We start from the raw sequence: 19650 nt of genomic DNA, 5'->3' as shown, positions 1-19650 counted from the left end.
GCATGAGATATCACATAAAAATAAACTGAGACATGCAATCAAGAGTTGGTCTTTCCGTGGTCTTAACAAAGGGTCTTCAGGCACATCCTTTATTTGATCTTGAACCCAAAGGCATATTTTACTGTCAGCACTCTAGATTCAATCTTTACGTTTAGGTCTTTTGCCAGCTAGAAAGACTGCAGATAAGAGAGAAGTTTAGTTAGCAACCTGCAAAGCATGGACTCTATTTTTTCTCTAATTTCTGCTGTAGAGTAAACTGTTTCTCTTTGGTTTTTCTCTCTCTTCCTGTACTTTGTCATAAGTAGCTTAAACATTGATAGTTTTAGTATTTCTTGAATACTAAAGTTCATTGGGCACATTTTTCACCTTCCCAGGGGCCTCAGGTGACAGAATTGCCCACTGTGGTGCCTCTTCATTAGCATGGCTGGCTCCCTCCTGTACCTTAAATCAGTTTTTGCGCTGCTCTCTGACTACTCACCCCTAAGTCCCAAAGCTACTGTCACATGTTTTAACCCTTTTTAGGGAGGCTCTGCACAATTGATACTGATTTCTATTTTGGTTGGCCTTTGCTCTATATCAAACCAGACCAAAATTTACAGGCTTAAAACAATGGCTTATTATGTCTCATAGTTCTGTGGATTGGCAATCTGGATGATTCTTTCATCGGTCTTGGCTGGGAGCATTCATGTGTCTGTGGTCATCTCATAGTACAGTGGGACTGGAGGTTCCAGAGTGTCCTCATTCAGAGATTTGGCAGTTGATGCAGGATGTCTTTCAGAGCACTTTGGCTGTCTTCCATATGGCTTTCTATTTTCCATAGAGTGGCCTGGGCTTCTTCTCAGCATTGTGGACTCTGGATTCCAACAGGGTAAGAGGAGAAGCTGCAAGGCCTCTGAATCCTATGTTCTGGAACTTGAATAACATTATTTTTATTCCCATTCTATGAGTTAAAGCAAATCACAAAGCTAGCTCAGAGACAATGAGTGAAGAGGTAGACTCCCTTTCTTGGGAGAAGCAATAGGGTCAGTTGCAAGGGGGCATGGACACAGGAAAGCATGGATACATTGGGGTCATTGCCATAATGACCTACCACATTTACTTTTTTTAAACAAACAATCCCATGTAATGACCACTCCCACTCCTATTCTCTTTCTCTCTCTCTCTCTCTTTTTAAGTAGGCTCCATGCCCAACAAGGAGCTTGAACTCATGACCTGAGCTGAGATCAAGAGTCCAACACTTTTTTTTTTTTAAAGATTTTATTTATTTATTTGACAGAGAGAGAGAGAGAGAGATCACAAGCAGGCAGAGAGGCAGGCAGCGGTTGGGGGGAAGCAGGCTCCCCTCTGAGCAGAGAGCCCTATGCGGAGCTCAATGCTAGGACCCTGAGACCATGACCTGAACCAAAGGCAGAGGCTTAACCCACTGAGCCACCCAGGTGCCCCAAGAGTCCAACACTTAACCAACTGAGCCATCTAGGCATTCTCCCATATTGTCTTTTTTTTTTTTTTTTTAAGATGTATTTCTATATTAGAGAGAGAGAGGGAGGAAGAGAGTGAGCAGTGGAAGAGGCAGAGGGAGAGGGAAAGAATCTTAACACAGACTCCCCACTGAGCATGGAGCCTGAGCGAGGCTCAATCCCAGGACCCTGAGATCATGACCTGAGCCAAAATCAAGTCAGATGCTTAACTGTCTCAGCCACCCAGGCTCCCCACCAGGCTCCCCACTGTCTTTTAATGGCTTTTCTGAGAGTGCTCTCTATTGGCATTCCTCCTATTTTTGTGACCCCTTTCTTTTTGGTCTGTTCCATGAACTCCTCTTTTTATCTCTTTAATGTTAGTTTTTCTTAGAAGAGCTAACTCTCTCCATCATTTTTACCTTACAATTTCTCCATCCTTCTTCAAGCTGCACTCACAGTTTTAATGCTATCCATGGATGCTCCTCAAATCTGTATTCTTCCTTCCAAAACTCTGAGTACAATGCCTTTAGACTCATAAATTCAAGTGGCTAGATATCTCTTAGACTTATCACTGGTACCTAAATCCCCCTGAACTCATCATCTAAAACCTGCTCTTGTATTCCTAGTTTCAGTGAATGGGTTCATTACCCCTGTGATCACTCAGGTCAACTGGATTTCTCCCTCTTTTTCCAAGTTGTATCAATCTTAACTTCTAAATATTTATCAAATATCCCCCTTTCCATTCTTTTGTCTATTAATTTAGGACATTATAACCTCTTGCCTAAATAATAACCTTCAACTGGTTTTGCTACCTCCAGTATTTCCATTATCAAATCACAGTGACTTATCTAAAAGACAAAGAGAACTATACCACCTTCCTGCTTAAAATGGCTCCTCAGGTCCTACAGCGTTTTCCAAAGTGAGTTCTAAAGAACACTTGCTCTACAGAATGTTAATAGTAACTGCATAACAACAAAAGAAGTTTCCATGCTCAAATTTTTTTGGGAAATGATAGTTTAAAGGAAGTTAAATGGTTTCTTATGGAACCCCTTCTAGTAGAATATCTCAGAATTTTTAACATACTGATATGCATCAAGACTCTCTAAAAGGGAATATTGAATATTCCCACCCCCACTTCCTCACATAGCACATTTATGACAGGGGTAGTGGTGGTGGTTGTGGTTAATTCTAGTAGTGTTTCACAGGATTAGCTTATTATCTTCCAGGAAGAGTTTATCTATGAGATCAAGTCTATATATAAGTACAGGGTCTTTTGTAATCTGACCCCTATCCATTTCTCCAAGGGTTCCATCACCATTCTCTGCCCCACAACTTGTCCTTCCTTTACGGCACTCACCATGCTGCTTCTCATCTCTGTGTGTGCACTGATGATGCCCCTCTCTGCTCACCTCCTTCTCCACTCTGCTCCCCCGACCTCCATTTCTCATTTGGATAATTATGCTCATCTTTAAAACTCCGTTGAGGTGTCATCTCTTTCAGGAAATTTTTTCCGACCCCACCCCATATCAAGTTTAATTAGTGCCCTGTAGTTACTTTTACCCTTTCACATTTCCACCCTGTTTCACAGGTCTCTGTGTCTAATTTTCCCCTTCCTCCACTTGGCTATGAACTCCTTAAAGTTTATCTGCAGTGCCTTGGCATGGGGCTTGGAACCGAGTAGAAATTCAAAAAACAAATTTAATTTTAAAATTCCATCATAATAGCATAAAAGTAAATCATAATTTTCTTGAGCCAAACCTTTTCCTGGATGGGCAGGGCTGGAGATACTATAGGTGTAATAATTATATATATGCTTTAGAACTGAACTCTGGGACATAACTTCTCTTATAGTGGGTGTCTTCCCAGGGCTATCAAGAAAGCCTACAAAATGGAGATATCTATCAACAGCCTCAGTGGTCCTCGGAATAAGGAAAGCCTGGCCATTACCCCTCTACCCTTTAGAATCTAGCTTCAGAGTTCATGTGCTTTATCTACCCACAAGTTATGGGTGGATCATTTTCCTATTTCCTGGAAAAGAAGCTGGTGGGTAGAACTTATGACCAATTTTGCCTTAAAGTCTGTTTAACTGAGCCTGTTCCTCCTCTCTCTCTGCCTGCCTCTCTGCCTACTCGTGATCTCTCTCTGTCAAATAAATAAATAAAATCTTCAAAAAAATTCTTTTTCTTTATATCATTATAAAGATGGCATAAAACTAGAAATCAATGGTAAAAATAGTGTAAAACTAGAAATCAATAACAGGAAGAAAACTGAAAAATTCACAAATGCATGGAAATTAGACGACACACTCCTGAACAACCAATAGGTCAAGGAAGAAATCAAAAGGGAAGTTAGAACATATCTTGACAAATGAACATGAAAACACAATGTTTCAAAACTTACAGATGCTGGAAATGCAGTTTTAAGAGGGAAATTTATAGTGATAAATGCCTACATTAAGAAAAAAGGAAGACCTGGGACGCCTGGGTGGCTCAGTTGGTTGGACGACTGCTTTCAGCTCAGGTCATGATCTCGGAGTCCCGGGATCGAGTCCCGCATCAGGCTCCCGGCTCCACGGGGAGTCTGCTTCTCCCTCTGACCTTCTCCTCGCTCATGCTCTCTCTCACTGCCTCTCTTTCAAATAAATAAATAAAATCTAAAAAAAAAAAAAAAAAAAAAAAAAAGGAAGACCTGAAATAACCTAACATCACACATCAAGAAATTAGGAAAAATAACAATTTGTTCTTTGGGCCCATTTTCGTGGGGCTGAAGTTTATAGAAAGAAGGAAATAATAAATCTTCAAGTATAAATAAATGAAATAAAGACTAGGAAGATAATGGGAAAAAAATTAATGAAACTAAGTGTTGGCTTTTGGAAGTATAAGCAAAATTGCCAAAACTTAACTAGAATAATCAATAAAGAATGAGAACTCAAAATTATAAAAAAGTAGAGACAATACAAACTGACATCACGGAAATACAAATGATTGTAAGAGGTTACTATGAAGAGTTATAAGCCGAAGAACTAGATAACCTAGATGAAATAGATAAATTCCTAGAAATTTAGAGTCTACCAAGACTGAATCATAAAAAAGTAGAAAATCTCAGCTGACCAATAATGAGTAAGGAGATTGAATTAATAACAAAGACCTCCCACGATCCTCTTAATAGATGCAGAAAAAAACATTTGACAAAATACAGCATACTTCCATTTTTGTTTTTATTTATTTATTTTTTTTAATTTATTTGTCAGAGGGAGAGAGACAGCAAGAGAGGGAACGCAAGCAGGGGGAGTGGGAGAGGGAAGAGGAGGTCCTGCCAAATGGAGCTGGATGTGGGCCTGGATCCCAGGACCCTAGACACTTAATGACTGAGCCACCCAGGTGCCCTTTCTTTCTTTTTTTTCCCCCTTTCTTCTTTAAAAAAAAAAAAATTATTTATTTATTTGAGAGTGAGAGAGCACAAGCAGGGATGGGGGAACAGCAGAAAGAGAGGGAGAAGCAGTCTCCCCACTGAGCAGAGAGCCAGACGTGGGGCTCAATACCAAGACCCTGAGATCATGACCTGAGCTGAAGGCAGATGCAGATGCTTGATTGAGCCACCCAGATGCCCCTACAGCATCCTTTCTTGATTAAAAAAAAAAAACCAAAACCCTGAAGAAAGTAAGGATAGAAGGAATATACCTCAACATCATAAAGGCCATATACAGAAGACCCACAGCTAATATCATACATAATGAGGAAAAACTGAAAGCTTTTCCCCTAAGGTCAGGAACATGACAGGGATGTCCTCTCTCACCACTGTTGTTCAACATAGTACTGGAAGTCCTTGCCTCAGCAATCAGACCAAAAAAAAAAAAAAAAAAAAAAAAAAAAAAAAAAAAAAAAAAAAAAATTAAAGTCACCCAAATTGGCAAGGAAGAAGTCAAACTTTCAAACTTTCAGTCTTTCCAGATGACATGAAACTCTATGTAGAAAACCTGAAAGACTCCACCAAAGAATTGCTAAAAGGGATATGTGAATTCAGCAAAGTCACAGGCTATAAAATCAATGTACAGAAATCTGTTGTCTTTCTATACACAAATAATGAAATAGCAGAAGGAGAAATCAAGAAATCAATCCCATTTACAATTGCACAAAAAACCATAAGATACCTAGGAATAAACCCAACCAAAGAGGGAAAAGATCTGTACTCTGAAAACTATAGAAAGCTTATAAAAGAAATTGAGGAAGACACAAAGAAATGGAAAAGCATTCCATGCTCATGGATTGGAAGAACATTGTTAAAATGTCTCTCCTGCCCAAAGCAATCTACACATTCAGTGCAATCCCAATCAAAATAACACTAGCATTTTTCACAGAACTAAAACAAACAATCCTAAAATTTGTATGGAACTACAAAAGGCTCCAGATAGCCAAAATAATGATGAGAAAGAAAAGCAAAGCTGGAGGCATCACAATCCCAGACTTCAAGCTCTGTTACAAAGCTGTAATCATCAAGACAGTATGGTACTGGCACAAAACGGCACATAGTGCAATGGAACAGAATTCTGAACCCAGAAATGGACCCATGACTCTGTGGTTAGCCAATCTTTGACAAAGCAGAAAAGAATATCCAATGGAGAAAATACAGTATCTTCAACAAGTGGTTTGGGGAAAACTGGACAGCAAAATGCAAAAGAACAAAACTGGGCCACTTTTTTACACCATACACAAAAATAACTTCAAAATGGATGAAAGACCTAAATGTGAGATAAGAAACTATCAAGATCCTAAAGGAGAACACAAGCAGAAACCTCTTTGACTTTGGCTATAGCCACTTCTTACTAGACACATCATCAGAAGCAAGGGAAACAAAAGCAAAAATGAACTATTGGGACTTCATCAAGATAAAAAGTTTCTGCAGAGTGAAGGAAATAAGCAACAAAACTAAAAGGCAACTGACAGAATGGAAGGAGACATTTGCAAATGACATATCTGATAAAGGGTTAGTATACAAAATCTATAAAGAATTCATCAAAATCGGAACACCTGGGTGGCTCAGTCAGTTAAGGCATCTGCCTTTGGCTCAGGTCATGATCCCAGTGTCCTGGAATCGAGTCCCGCATCAGCCTCCTTGCTCAGCAGGGAGCCTGCTTCTCCCACTGCCTGCTGCTCTCCCTGCTTGTGCTCAATCTCGTTCCCTCTCTCTGACAAATAAATAAAATCTTTTAAAAAAATAAAGAATTTATCAAAATCAACACCCTCCCCAATAAATGATCCAGTTAAGAAATGGGCAGAAGAGGTGAACAGACATTTCTCCAAAGAAGACATACAGATGGCTAACAGACACATGAAAAAATGCTCAACTTCACACATCATCAGGGAAATACAAATCAAAATCACAATGAGATACTACCTCACACCTGTCAGAAAGACTAAAAATTAACAACTCAGAAAACAACAGATGTTGGTGAGGATGTGGAGGAAGAGGAACTCTTTTGCACAGTTGGTGGGACTGCAAACTGGTACGGTCATCTGGAAAACAGTATGGAAGTTCCTCACAAAGTTAAAAATAGAACTACCCTATGACCCAGCAATTGAACTACTAGGTATTTACCCAAAGAATACAAAAATGCTGATTTGAAGGGGTACATGCACCACAGTATTTATAGCACCAATGTCCACAATAGCCAAATTATGGAAAGAGTCCCAATGTCCATCAACTGATGAATGGATAAAGAAAATGTATATACATACACAATGGAATATTACTCAGCCATCAAAAAGAATGAAATCTTGCCCTTTGCAATGATGTGGATGGTGCTAGAGTGTATTATGCTGAGTGAAATAAGTCAGTCAGAGAAAGACAAATATATGATTTCACTCATATGTGGAATTTAAGAAACCAAACAGATGAACATAGAGGAAGGGAAGGAAAAATAAGAACAGATAGGGAGGCAACCATAAAAGACTTCTAACTATAGAGAACAAACAGGTTTGCTGGAGGGGAGGTGGGTAGGGGGATGGGACAAATGTGTGATGGTCATTAAAGAGGACATTTGTTGGGATGAGCATTAAGGGTTATATGCAACTGATGAATCACTAAATTCTACTCCTGAAACTAATATTACACTATGTGTTAACTAACTCAAATTTAAATAATATCAAAAATAAAAACCTCCCAACAAAGAAAAGCACAGGACTAGATGGTTTCACTGGTGAACTCTAATAAACATTTTTTAAAATGATTTTATTTATTTATTTGTCAGAGAGAGAGAGTACACACAAGCAGGCAAAGTGGCAGGCAGAGGCAGAGAGAGAAGCAGGCTCCCTGCTGAGCAAGGAGCCCGATGTGGGACTCTGTCCCAGGACCCTAGGATCATGACCTGAGCCGAAGGCAGCAGCTTAACCCCCTGAGCCACTCAGGCATCCCTCTAATAAACCTTTTTTTTAAAAAGATTTTTATTTATTTATTTGAGAGAGAGAGAGAGAGCAAACAGGGGGTAGGGCAGAGGGAGAGGGAGAGAATCTTAAGCAGATTCCCTGCTGAGCATGGAGCCTGACATGGGGCTCAATTTCATGACCCTGAGATCATGACCTGAGCCAAAATCAAGAGTCGGACACTTAATCCGCTGAGCCACCCAGGCAACCCCCTACCAAACGTTTTAAAGAAGAAATTTATGCCAATCCTTCTCAAAGTCTTTCAAAATATTGAAAGAAGGGGACACTCCCAAACTCAAATAAGGACACTACAAGGAAAGATAAATAAAAGTCAATACCCTTGAAAAATACAGATACAAAAATTCTCAACACAATACTAGCAAATGAAATTCAACAGCACATTAAAAGGATTATGAACCAGGGCATCTGGGTGGGTTAGTGGGTTAAGCCTTTGCTTTCGGCCCAGGTTGTGATCTCAGGGTCCTGGGATGGAGCCCTGCATCGGGTTCTCCGCTCAGCAAGGAGCCTGCTTCCATCCCACACACCCACCTGCCTCTCTGCCTACTTGTGATCGATCTCTCTGTGTCAAATAAATAAAATCTTAAAAAAAAAAAAAGGATTATGAACCATGATAAAATGGGATTTTTCCCTGGGATGCAAGGGTGGTTTAATATCTATAAATCAGTCAAATAAGGGCTCCTGGCTAACTCAGTCAGTAGAGCATGAGACTCTTACAAATCAGTCACATACCACATTGGTAGAATGAAGGATTAAAATAATAGGATTTTCTCAATAGATGCAGAAAAAATTCCACACCCTTTCATGATAAAAACTCTCAGCAAATTGTGTACAGAAGAAATATACCTCAGTATAATGAAGACCATATGCAACAAACCCACAGCTAGCATTATACTCAGTGGTGAAAAGTTGAAAGCTTTCTTCCAAGATGACAAACAAGACAAGGATGTCCACTCTTACCACTCCTTTTCAACATAGTACTAAATGTTCTAGTCAGAGCAATAGAGAGGAAGGAATAAAACTGTTTGCAAATGACATGGTCTTATATATAGAAAACCCTAGGGGGCGCCTGGGTGGCTCAGTTGATTAAATGGCTGCCTTTGGCTCAGGCCAGGATCACAGTATCCTGGGTTTGGACCCCAGAAGGGGACTCCCTACTCAGCAGGGAGTCTGCTTCTTCCTCTCCTTTCACACCTCCCCCGACTCATGCTCTCTCATTCTCTCACTCTCTCTCAAATAAATGAATAAAATCTTAAAAAAAGAGAAAACCCTAAGGAGTCCACCAAAAAACTGTTAAAACTAATTAACAAATTCAGTAAAGCTGCAGAATACAAAATCAACATACCTGTATCAGTTGTACTTAAATATATTAACAATGCATTCTGTGATAAAGAATTAAAGAAAATAATCCCATATACATAGCATCAAAACCAATAAAATACTTAGAAATAAATTTAACCAAGGGGGTGAAAGATCTATAGGCTGAAAACTATGTGACACTGATGAAAGTTACTGAAAAAGACACAAATAAGTGGAAAGATATGTTCATGGATCAGAAACATTATTATTAAAATGTCCATATTGGGGCGCCTGGGTGGCTCGGTGGGTTAAAGCCTCTGCCTTCAGCTCAGGTCATGATCTCAGGGTCCTGGGATCGAGCCCCACATCGGGCTCTCTGCTCAGTGGGGAGCCTGCTTCCTCCTCTCTCTCTCTGCCTGCCTCTCTGCCTACTTGTGATCTCTGTCAAATAAATAAATAAAATCTTAAAAAAAAATTTGTGCACCAATTCAAAAAGCTCTTAAAAAAAAATTAAAATGTCCATATTACCTAAAGCCATTATAGATTCAATGCAAACTCTATCAAAATGTCAATGGCCCTTTTCACAAAAATAGAATAAACAATCCAAAAATGTGTATGAAATCACAAAAGAACCTGAAGAGCCAAAACAATTTTGAGAAAGAACAGAGCTAGAGGCATCACACTTCCTGATTTCAAATTATATTACAAAGCTATAGTAACCAAAACAGTATAGTACTGGCATAAAAACAGACACACAGAACAACAGAACAGAGTTGAGACCCCAAAATAAACCCATGCATGTGTGGTCAGACAGGAGAGTGAAAAATATAAATGAGGAAAGGTTAGTGTTTTCAATAAATTGTGGGAAAACTAGGTATTCACATCCAAAAGAAAAAAATTGAAACTCTCTCTTACACCACTTACAAAATTAACTCAAAATGGATTAAAGATTTAGATATAAGACTGAAACCATAAAACTCTTAGAAGAAAACATAAAGAAAAAGGTACTTGACATTGGTCTTGACAACCAATTTTTAAAATATATTTCCCAAGACACAAGGAACAGAAGCAACTGCAACTAAAAAAGCTTCTGGACAGTAATATAGTCAACAAAATGATAAGGCAACCTATAGCATGGGAGAAATTATTTGCAAACCATATATCAGGTAAGAGGTTAATATCCAAAAAATGTAAGAAACTCATAAAAGTCAATAGAAAAAAAAACGCAAATAATCTGATTTAAAATAGGCAGAGAACTTGAATAGACATTTTTCCAAAGAAGACATGTGGTCAACCACATGTAAAGGTACTCAACTAATCATCAGGGAAATGCTAATCAAAACTATAATGACAACCTACAGAATGGAAGAAGATATATTGCAAATGACATATCTGATAAAGAGTTAATATCCAAGATATATAAAGAACTTATTTTTTTTTAAGATTTTATTTATTTATTTGACAGACAGAGATCACAAGTAGGCAGAGCAGCACACAGGGGTGGGGGGAAGAAGGTTCCCCACTGAGCAGAGAGCCCAATGTAGGGCTTGATCCCAGGACCCTGAGATCATGACCTGAGCCGAAGGCAGAGGATTAACCCACTGAGCCACCCAGGCACCCTGATATAAAGAACTTATAAAACTCAACAAATAATCCAATTAAAAAATGGGCAGAAGGGCTCCTGGGTGGTTTAGTCGTTAAGCATCTGCCTTTGTTTCAGGTCATGATCCCAGGGTCCTGGGTTTGAGGCCCATGTCAGGCTTCCTGCTTGGCGGGAAGCCTGCTTCTTCCTCTCCCACTCCCCCTGCTTGTGTTCCCTCTCTCTGTGTCTCTCTCTGTCAAATAAATAAATAAAATATTTTTTTTAAAAATGGGCAGAAGACAGACATCTATCCAAACAAGACATACAGTTGGCAAATGGACACATGAAAAGATGTTCATATTACTGATCATCAGGGAAATGCAAATCAACAGAGAAATATCCTTCACACCTGTCAGAATGGCTAAAATCAACAACACGGGAAACAACAGGTGTTGGTGAGGATGTGGTGAAAGGGGAACCCTCTTACACTGTTGGTGGGCATGCAAACTGGTGTGACCATTGTGGAAAACAGTATGGAGGTTCCTCAAAAGTTAAAAATAAAACCACCCTCTGATCCAGGAAACACACTACTGGGTATTTATCCAAAGAATACAAAACCCTTAATTTAAAGGGATACATGCACTCCTATGTTTCTAGCAGTATCATTTATAATAACTAAGATATGGAAGCAGCCCAAGTGTCCACCAATTGGTGAATGGATAAAGAATTGGTACAACGTTGCAATGATGTGGATGGAGCTGGAGAGGATAATGCCAGTGAAGCAAGTGAGTCAGAGAGAGACAAATACCATATAATTTCACTCATATGTGGAATTTAAGAAACAAAACAAGCCAAGGGAAAATAGAGAGAGACAGAGACAAACCAAGAACAGAACTGTAGAGAACAAACTGTGGGGGGGAGGTGGGTGGGAACATGAACGTAATGGTGATGGAGATTAAGGAATGCACTTGTGATGACTGCCGGGTGACCAAAATAAAAACTTGAAAAGTATAACGAAATATCACATCACATCTGTTAGACTGACTCTCCCCCCAAACACAGGAAATAACATGTTGGCTAGGATGTGGAGAAAAGGAAACTCTTGTGCACTGTTGGTAGGAATGTAAATTGGTACTGTCACTACAGAAATTGATATAAACATTCCTCAAAGAATTAAAGCTGGAACTATCATATCTTCTAGCAACCCCACCTCTTGGTATATGTCAGAAGGAAATGATAATAGGATCTCAAAGAGATCATGTGCTCCCGTGTTTCTTTCAGCATTATTCACAATAGCAAAGACATGGAAAAAACCTAAGTGTCCCCTGATGGATGAATAAAGAAAATGTTATCTATTTATCTATCTATCTATCTATCTATCTATATCTATCTATCTATTATCTATCTATCTATCAATCTATCTATCTATCTATCTATCTATCATCTACCTATCTAATGGAATATTATTCAACCACAGAACAGCCATCTATGATTTGAGGACCTTATGCTAGGTAACATAAGTCAGAGAGAGAAAGACAAATACTGTATGATTTCATGTATGTGTGGAATCTTAAAAAAAAAAAAAAAAGCCAAACTTACAGAAACAGAGCAAAATGGTGGTTTCCAGGGGTTGGGAGGTAGGGGAGTGGAGGAGATATTAATCAAAGTGTACAAACTTTGTTATAAGTTATAAGATGAGTAAGTTCTGGGGCTCTAATATACAGCACGGTGACTATAACAATTCTATATTACATACTTGATTGTTGCTAAGAGAGTGGATCTTAAATCACACACAATCACACACAAAAAAGTTGTAATTATGTGAGGTAATGGATGTGTTAACTAATCTTGTCATGTAACCATTCTGCAATATATACAAGTGTACAAACCATCACACTGTACACCTTAAACTTACACAATGTTATATGTCAACTATATCACAATAAACCTAGCAAAAAGGAAACAAAAGAACACAATTTACTTTTCTCTCTTGATAGTTTTTTAAGAGGGTGAGATGATTAGTTAACCTTTGAATTAATACTTTGCACCATCCTGCTGCAGAAAGATGATGCTATGATTCTATTTATATTACCGAAGAAAACTCTTTGACTTGTACAGATTTTGAGTTTCTGAAGCTAGGAAACTTGGTATCTTTTATTGCATCCAGGATAGGACTTTGCAAAAAACGAATATTCAGTAAATATTTAAATTGAATGAATTTGGGGGGTTTTTGCTGCTACAAGATTTTTCTGGTAAAAGTATATTTTCCTATAATGAATTCAATAATAATAATGAGGCCTATGTAAAGGTAAAGCAGAATATATTATGTTATGTATTTTTTTGGTTCTTTTAATGTTTTTTTAAAATTGTGTGTTTAGAGCAGCTTTGAAAAACAGTGTTATGATGGAATCCTCAGTGTAGAGGCAGCCCGGATATTAATTGGTGCAAGCAAAAGCTATTGCCCCATCCAAGGAAAGTAAGTATAATACTTCTTAAATTGTTATTTCCAGAATCAAATGGGTATATGGTAGAAAAAAAATCAAACTGAGAGTTAAATATCCAGATTGATCAATCTATTTATTTCACCTATCTCCATCTATCCATCCATCCATCCATCTACTTATTTTTACTTATTTACATTTTTCCCCGGAAGGTCCATAACTTTGGTGTCATTAGGAGATTCTGGTGGAAGATCTGACTACAGTGTAATTAGATAAGAGACTAGGGCAGCCATGAAAGACAACCCATGTAATTTCATACACTGTTGTATTTATCTTTTCTTTATATCATATTTACTAAGTTACTGGATAGGGTAGGTAGGGAAGCCTGGAACCTGCCATTAGTCAGGTGCAGCCAGGCTTGAAGGAACTGATCCTTCTGATGGACCTGGGAGATACAATTAAATTGGATGGGAAAAGTTCAAGTGTCTTGGAGATATGTCTATATCCGGTCATAGTCCTGGCAAGCATTCGCTAATGGGTGATCCAAGACAAAGTTTGTGGGGGCAACAATGACAGGAAATCCTGCCAGGTGGTAGTCAACATTTCATCAGTCTGATAATCTCTCTGTGAGATCTAACATAAGTTCCTAAAGTTTGGGAAGGGTAAGGTCTTCAGGGCCTTGGAGAGGCTGGAGCTAGGGAAGGCATGACAAAGGGGAGCTTGATTCTGAACCCCAAAGAACTGGTCTGGAGAAACTTTAATTATATTCTATGTCAAGTCAAGAATGGTTCCAGGGACAGGCAGCAGGGGTTTCCTGTACATGACCATGGGTGGGTCGATAGATTGATACAGAGGTTCAGGACAGAGCATTTTTAATATATATTTTAATATAAAAGGGAGTTCCCTTTTTATATTACCCAGAAGTATAGCACTTGATTTTTATTTTAACATATATGTATATTTTTCTCTGTTAGATTCATGAGTATTTATGATGTTTCAACTTATGTAAGAGCTAGAAGTTGGCTTATGAAGTTTAAAAACATGTTAACTGTCTTGGAATATCATAAAGATAAGGCACCTCTTTTTCTGTATGGGTAAGGACTATAAACCTTTAATAGCAACATACCTAAAAATATCACCGCTTCTACCCTGTCAGCATTGATTATATTAAGTTTCCTTATTAAAAAAATTAATTAATATTATGGTCAGCTCTTATTGATCAAGTGGTGAGGGAAGGAGCAGAGCACTTGCATCTCTCTCTTTGTTGAGTTGTTTGAGTGACTTTTGTTGATACCTCTGTTAGGGAGTGAGTAGGAAAGGAGAAGCAAAGACTGGTCATGTTTGGACTCTTTTAAGTGGTAATTGCCATATCTTAGGGTCATAGTACAAACCAGACTGCTTTCATGTTCTTCTGGGTATAACATTGAGCAGGGAGGGGAAAGAAATATCAAACTCGTGGCCTATATTTTCCTCTCCATTTCATCTGTGTCATGGGGCAGCTCTGTTGATATCCATAACTAGCAAAAACACAACAGAGCCTTAATAATACCTGTAACCAATTTTCCAAATTATTGCAAGATACGGATTTACTTAACTTGTGAAGTTTTACTTAACTTATTATGAGTTGTGAACTTATACACTTTAAAAAGCAGGAAGACAAAGTTTTTCTATTAACAAAAGATATAAAAATGAGAAATACGAGAAAAATTCATGCTACTAATTTTTAAGTGGGCACTGACATACCTTTCATAACAAATCCTGATAGTTTCTTAACTTTTCCCCACGTATTAAGTTTAAAGAGAAATATAAGGAATTAAAACCCTAGGGTCCTGACATATATGTAGATAACCACTTTTTGTTAGGCTCTACTTGGGATGGATTGGAAAATTAAAAAAAAAAAAAATACAGGGGCACCTGGGTGGCTCAGTGGGTTAAGCCTCTGCCTTCAGCTCAGGTCATGATCTCAGGGTCCTGGGATCGAGCCCTGCATCGGGCTCTCCGCTGAGCAGAGAGCCTGCTTCCCCTTCTCACTCTGCCTGCCTCTTTGCCTACTTGTGATCTCTCTCTCTGTCAAATAAATAAATAAAATCTTTTTTTAAAAAATATATCATGGTAATTACTGAATAGAGTATTTTTTCCTATTCTTACTTTTAAGTGATGCTGATGTTTTTCTCTGTATTTATTTGTTTCTTGCTTTTGATGAATGAATCTTTGCCTTGTTTCTTCTGTACTATTAGCCTTGATTTAAAAAAATGCTCCCCATTCTGATTAATTAATAAGAGCTATATTTTTATCTTTCTCTTTCTCTTTGATGATTATTATATACAGAAAGCATGCTTTAGGTTTCTGCTTATTTATTTTATATTTTTATATTCTTCAAATTAATGTTAATGATTTGTTAAAGCAAATGTTGAACTTCAGATCTCAGTTGTTATATATTTTTTCAGTTGTTATATTTTTAAAGTGATCTAACATTTTATTGATCTCTTTTTTCCCCAGGAATAATAAATTTCTGCTTTTTGTACATCACACAGTATTTTCAGAAGAATTTGAATATGCAGGACATGTTATAACAGTAATGTACATTTATCCTATGATAATACATCTGTGGCCAATGGCAAGAGAGTTAAATGTGTCAGCACTTTTATCAGTAAACTACTATTATGTATTTTTATACATATTTCGATCAGCACTGAAGGTACTGTTTAAAATAAGGTGTATCCAGTGAAAAGAACAATTCAGATATCTTTGAATCTATCTGTGTCATATTGAAATAATTTGGTACTAGAAGCCATTTGATGTAATAGTTGATAGGATCCTGGAATTTTAGTAATCTTCTTTGAACTTTCTGAGTTTAATAATGAAATCGGTATAATAGTCATGGTCTTGGGTATCAGGTAAAATAAGTATCATAAAAGTGGAGAGAATCCCAAAGACATGAAGACAAATGGGAATCCAGGTGGAAAATACAAAGGGTTATTTCTCTCAAATACTTTCTGTAATGATGCAAAAAGCAAGTAAGTGAATAAATCCAAACTGGTTTGCTAGGTCCTTGTCATAAGATGAGAAATGCTTTTTAGGATAAATGGTTTGAAGATGATTTGTCAACATTACTGTTTTCATATTTCATTATTAATAGTGTTGCAATGACTCTGTTTATTGCTATTTTTAATTGCTTGTTTCCAGCATTTCAACTTCATTTATAGGTTATAAATGAATTATTTTAATAAATAATAATAAATACAAGATTATAAATGAATTATTTTGAATCAAATTATGAATTTGATGTTGGAGATTTAAAAAAAATTTTTAATTCCAAATGAATAACTTAAAACTCAACTTTTGGAGTACAACTTATTTGTAGTTGAGGATTGAAGTGTTAATTTTGAAGACCCATTCCCTCCCCCATCGTTGTATAGGTGCTATGAAATAACATACGTTCTGTTTGTCTTCTAAATAGATAATAATTTTGAAAAGGAAGTATTTTGATCAATATTGGAATACTTTGGACTTTCTTATCATGCTTCTTGGAATCGTTGACCTCTTTTGTTTATACTTTGTCAAACTGAGACCAGACAACTTCGTTCTTATTCAGATTACAGTAATACTGGGATATTTCAGAATAATTAGGTTTATTCCTTTCGTCAAGGTAAAACATCACGCTTCCAAATGTTGTTGTTGTTGTTTTCCCCACACTGTTTGTTAAATGTGTTAAGAAACCTCATTATTTCGAAGGAAACAAGAGAAGGAGCTGTCTTTTCTGGAATGCTGTCTCTATAGGCGTCTGCCTGGTTTACCCTCTCAGCTTCTCCGAGGGAATACCTTCCCTGATCACCCTGTGTGAAATGACAACCTGCTCCCTGGCACATACCAGCTTCCTGACCCCCCTCCACCTGCTTAAGGTTTAGTTTTTCCTCATAGCACTTACTACCTTTGTACTGTTGTGGCACGTACTCTCCATGAGGCAGCGATCTTTGGTTTGGTCACTGAGGTAACCGACAGCTCTAGAATGGCGCCTAGCATATAGTAAGTTCTTAATCAAATATTTGTCGAGTGAAAGAACGAAAATGTTGGTGCCATTTGAAGCACGTTGACTCAGAAACAAGCTCCCCGGGTTTTAGTAAAATTTGCTCAGAAAGGCCTAACAGTGCAGAAGCATGAAAATATTTTCTCTACAGGCCACTTCTATATTGCATACTGCCTATGGAACTTAATTCTGCTGTGGCCTTCAGTCTCTGTAACAGCTGCTATTCCTTCTTTCCACAGTTTTGATTCTGAAGGTAGATTTTCAGATTTTCAGTCAGCTTTTTTTTTGGAAACAGTTCTCTCTACCCATGATCACGGAGTGACGCCTGGGGCAGGGAGGCCGACCAAGAGTCTCTGGCGGGAGCTCCCCCACCTTCCTCCTTACCCCCACGCCACGTCGCCCAGTGGCATTGTGGAAAGAGGATTCTTCCATGCAAACCCGGAGTGGGAGGGGAACCCGGAGCATCGTTCTGCACCCCCTACCCCCCGGGGCACTGACGGCCACAGCACGGGGTGGGGTGGGGTGGGGTGGGGTGGGGTGGTGGGAGGGGGAGGCCCCAGGAATACTAGACACTGGGCAGGAGGAAGGGACTCCACCCGAAGCTGACCCCAGGCACCTGCGACCTGACGCAGAACGGTGGGGATGAGTGGCACATGGGGCGAGGCTTTCTTCCAATGAAGTTGCCTTACATAAGCTTTTAACTTGGGAGCTTTAGGTGGTTTCATTTGCCACTCTATTTTTTGTGTGTGAGTTGTTTAATTCCTATTATGTTAAACAAGTTTATTGGTATCAGTTGACGTTATGAAGGATTAATTTTTTTTTAAGATTTTATTTATTTGACAGATCACAAGTAGGCAGAGAGAGGAAGGGAAGCAGGCTCCCGGCTGAGCAGAGAGGAGCCCGATGCGGGGCTGGATCCCAGGACCCTGGGAACATGACCTGAGCAGAAGGCAGAGGCTTTAATCCACTGAGCCACCCAGGTGCCCCAGGATTAATGTTTAAAAAAAAAAAAAAAAAAAAAACTGCTGACAACCCTGGTGACCAAAGAATCCTCTATTATCTTCTCCATGAGATTTCATAGTCCTCTTAAAGGCAGGCAGACTTGTTTGAATGCTCAGACTTGCACTTGTAGACTTTATTGTCAGTTCCTTCCTTGATTCTGTATCAGTGTTACCAAGCTTTGGTGTTCGAAAGCGTTACTATACATAAAATGTTGTTTTGTTTCATACATAAAATGTTGTTTTGTTTCATACATAAAAATGTTGTTGTAAGGGGTAATTTTGATTATTAGTGATTTTTGCTTTTTTGAGCTTAGAGCCAAGGGTCTACGTAAGGCATAACCCTTCCATAACACAAAGTATGCTAGAAATCAGGATATGTAGTATGAGGCTGTCTTAAAATGGAAGGGAGAAGCTTCTTTGGTAATCAGTTTTTATATAGAGATTGAATGCAGATGAAGGTAAAATAATTATTGTAGAAGTAATACTTTGTGAAGTATCTCTCTGAGGGAAGTTAAGAGTGTGAACCAGTTGCTACTTCTGTCCAGCACACTTTGACAAATCTCCACGAAATATGCGTAAGGAATTAATATAATCAGGATTAACTTTTTCTATTGAGCACTTACTATGTTCCAGGACTGTGCAGAGCCCTTGACATACATTATTTAATGAAATTATTGCAATAGCTCTGTGAACCAGGTGTTCCCATTATGTAAAGTGAGGCGCTCTAATAGCCAGTCTCAGCACAGTGTGGCTTTCGAATGAAATCTGTATTGGAGAGCTTGGAAGAATATTGGAGATTTTTACTTTAGATCCTCTTAGGAACAGCTCAGGGGGATTCAATGCATCACGGGGGATTTGTAAAAATCCCCTTTACTGTCTCTCCCTCTGACCATAATAGCAGCTAAAAATCTCTTCTTTCTCTGCTCTTGAAATTCCTTTGCTATGACGTTATTTTGCTCTTCTCACTTCCTCTTCTGTGACCTGTTTCCTCACCATCTGCCTTGCATTCTGACCTGATTCTCTCTGTGATTGACTGTATCCGTTGTGAGGGGCTGCTCCGTTGGACTTTGAGTACTTAAATATTATTACCGCCGTTGTACAGATGAGGAGACAGAGTACTCAAGGTCACAAGTAACTTCCTCAAGGTCATGGAGCTGGTGAATAGGAGAGCTAGTACTTGAACCTCAGAAAATTTGATTTAATACTCCCTTCTCTTCAGTCACTACACTTTCTTGCCTCAGTTTATGATTTGAGAAATTTAGAGCTAAGAAGTATCTTTAATATCCTATTTTCCTGGGACGCCTGGGTGGCTCAGTTGGTTAAGCGGCTGCCTTCGGCTCAGGTCATGATCCTGGCGACCTGGGATTGTGTCCCACATCGGGCTCCTTGCTCAGCAGGGAGCCTGC

The 19650-nt window shown here is 38.5% G+C and overlaps 1 protein-coding gene across 4 annotated transcripts in view; it reads left to right on the top strand.

Moving 5' to 3' along the window:
- Positions 1–19650, top strand: part of SLC9C2 (solute carrier family 9 member C2 (putative)) — a 100158-nt gene that overhangs the window by 45202 nt on the left and 35306 nt on the right. For all 4 annotated transcript variants that reach the window (XM_032838800.1, XM_032838802.1, XM_032838801.1 and 1 more), the window contains 4 exons: positions 13154–13251; positions 14191–14310; positions 15716–15914; positions 16677–16865. In XM_032838800.1, the coding sequence (XP_032694691.1) occupies positions 13154–13251; positions 14191–14310; positions 15716–15914; positions 16677–16865 (606 nt within the window). The remainder of the gene's footprint in view (positions 1–13153; positions 13252–14190; positions 14311–15715; positions 15915–16676; positions 16866–19650) is intronic.

The sequence above is a fragment of the Lontra canadensis genome, unplaced genomic scaffold (genome assembly GCF_010015895.1).
Source record: "Lontra canadensis isolate GAN:19392208 unplaced genomic scaffold, GSC_riverotter_1.0 scaffold106, whole genome shotgun sequence".
Lineage (NCBI taxonomy): Eukaryota > Metazoa > Chordata > Mammalia > Carnivora > Mustelidae > Lontra > Lontra canadensis.
This window is presented reverse-complemented; position numbering and strand designations above follow the sequence as displayed.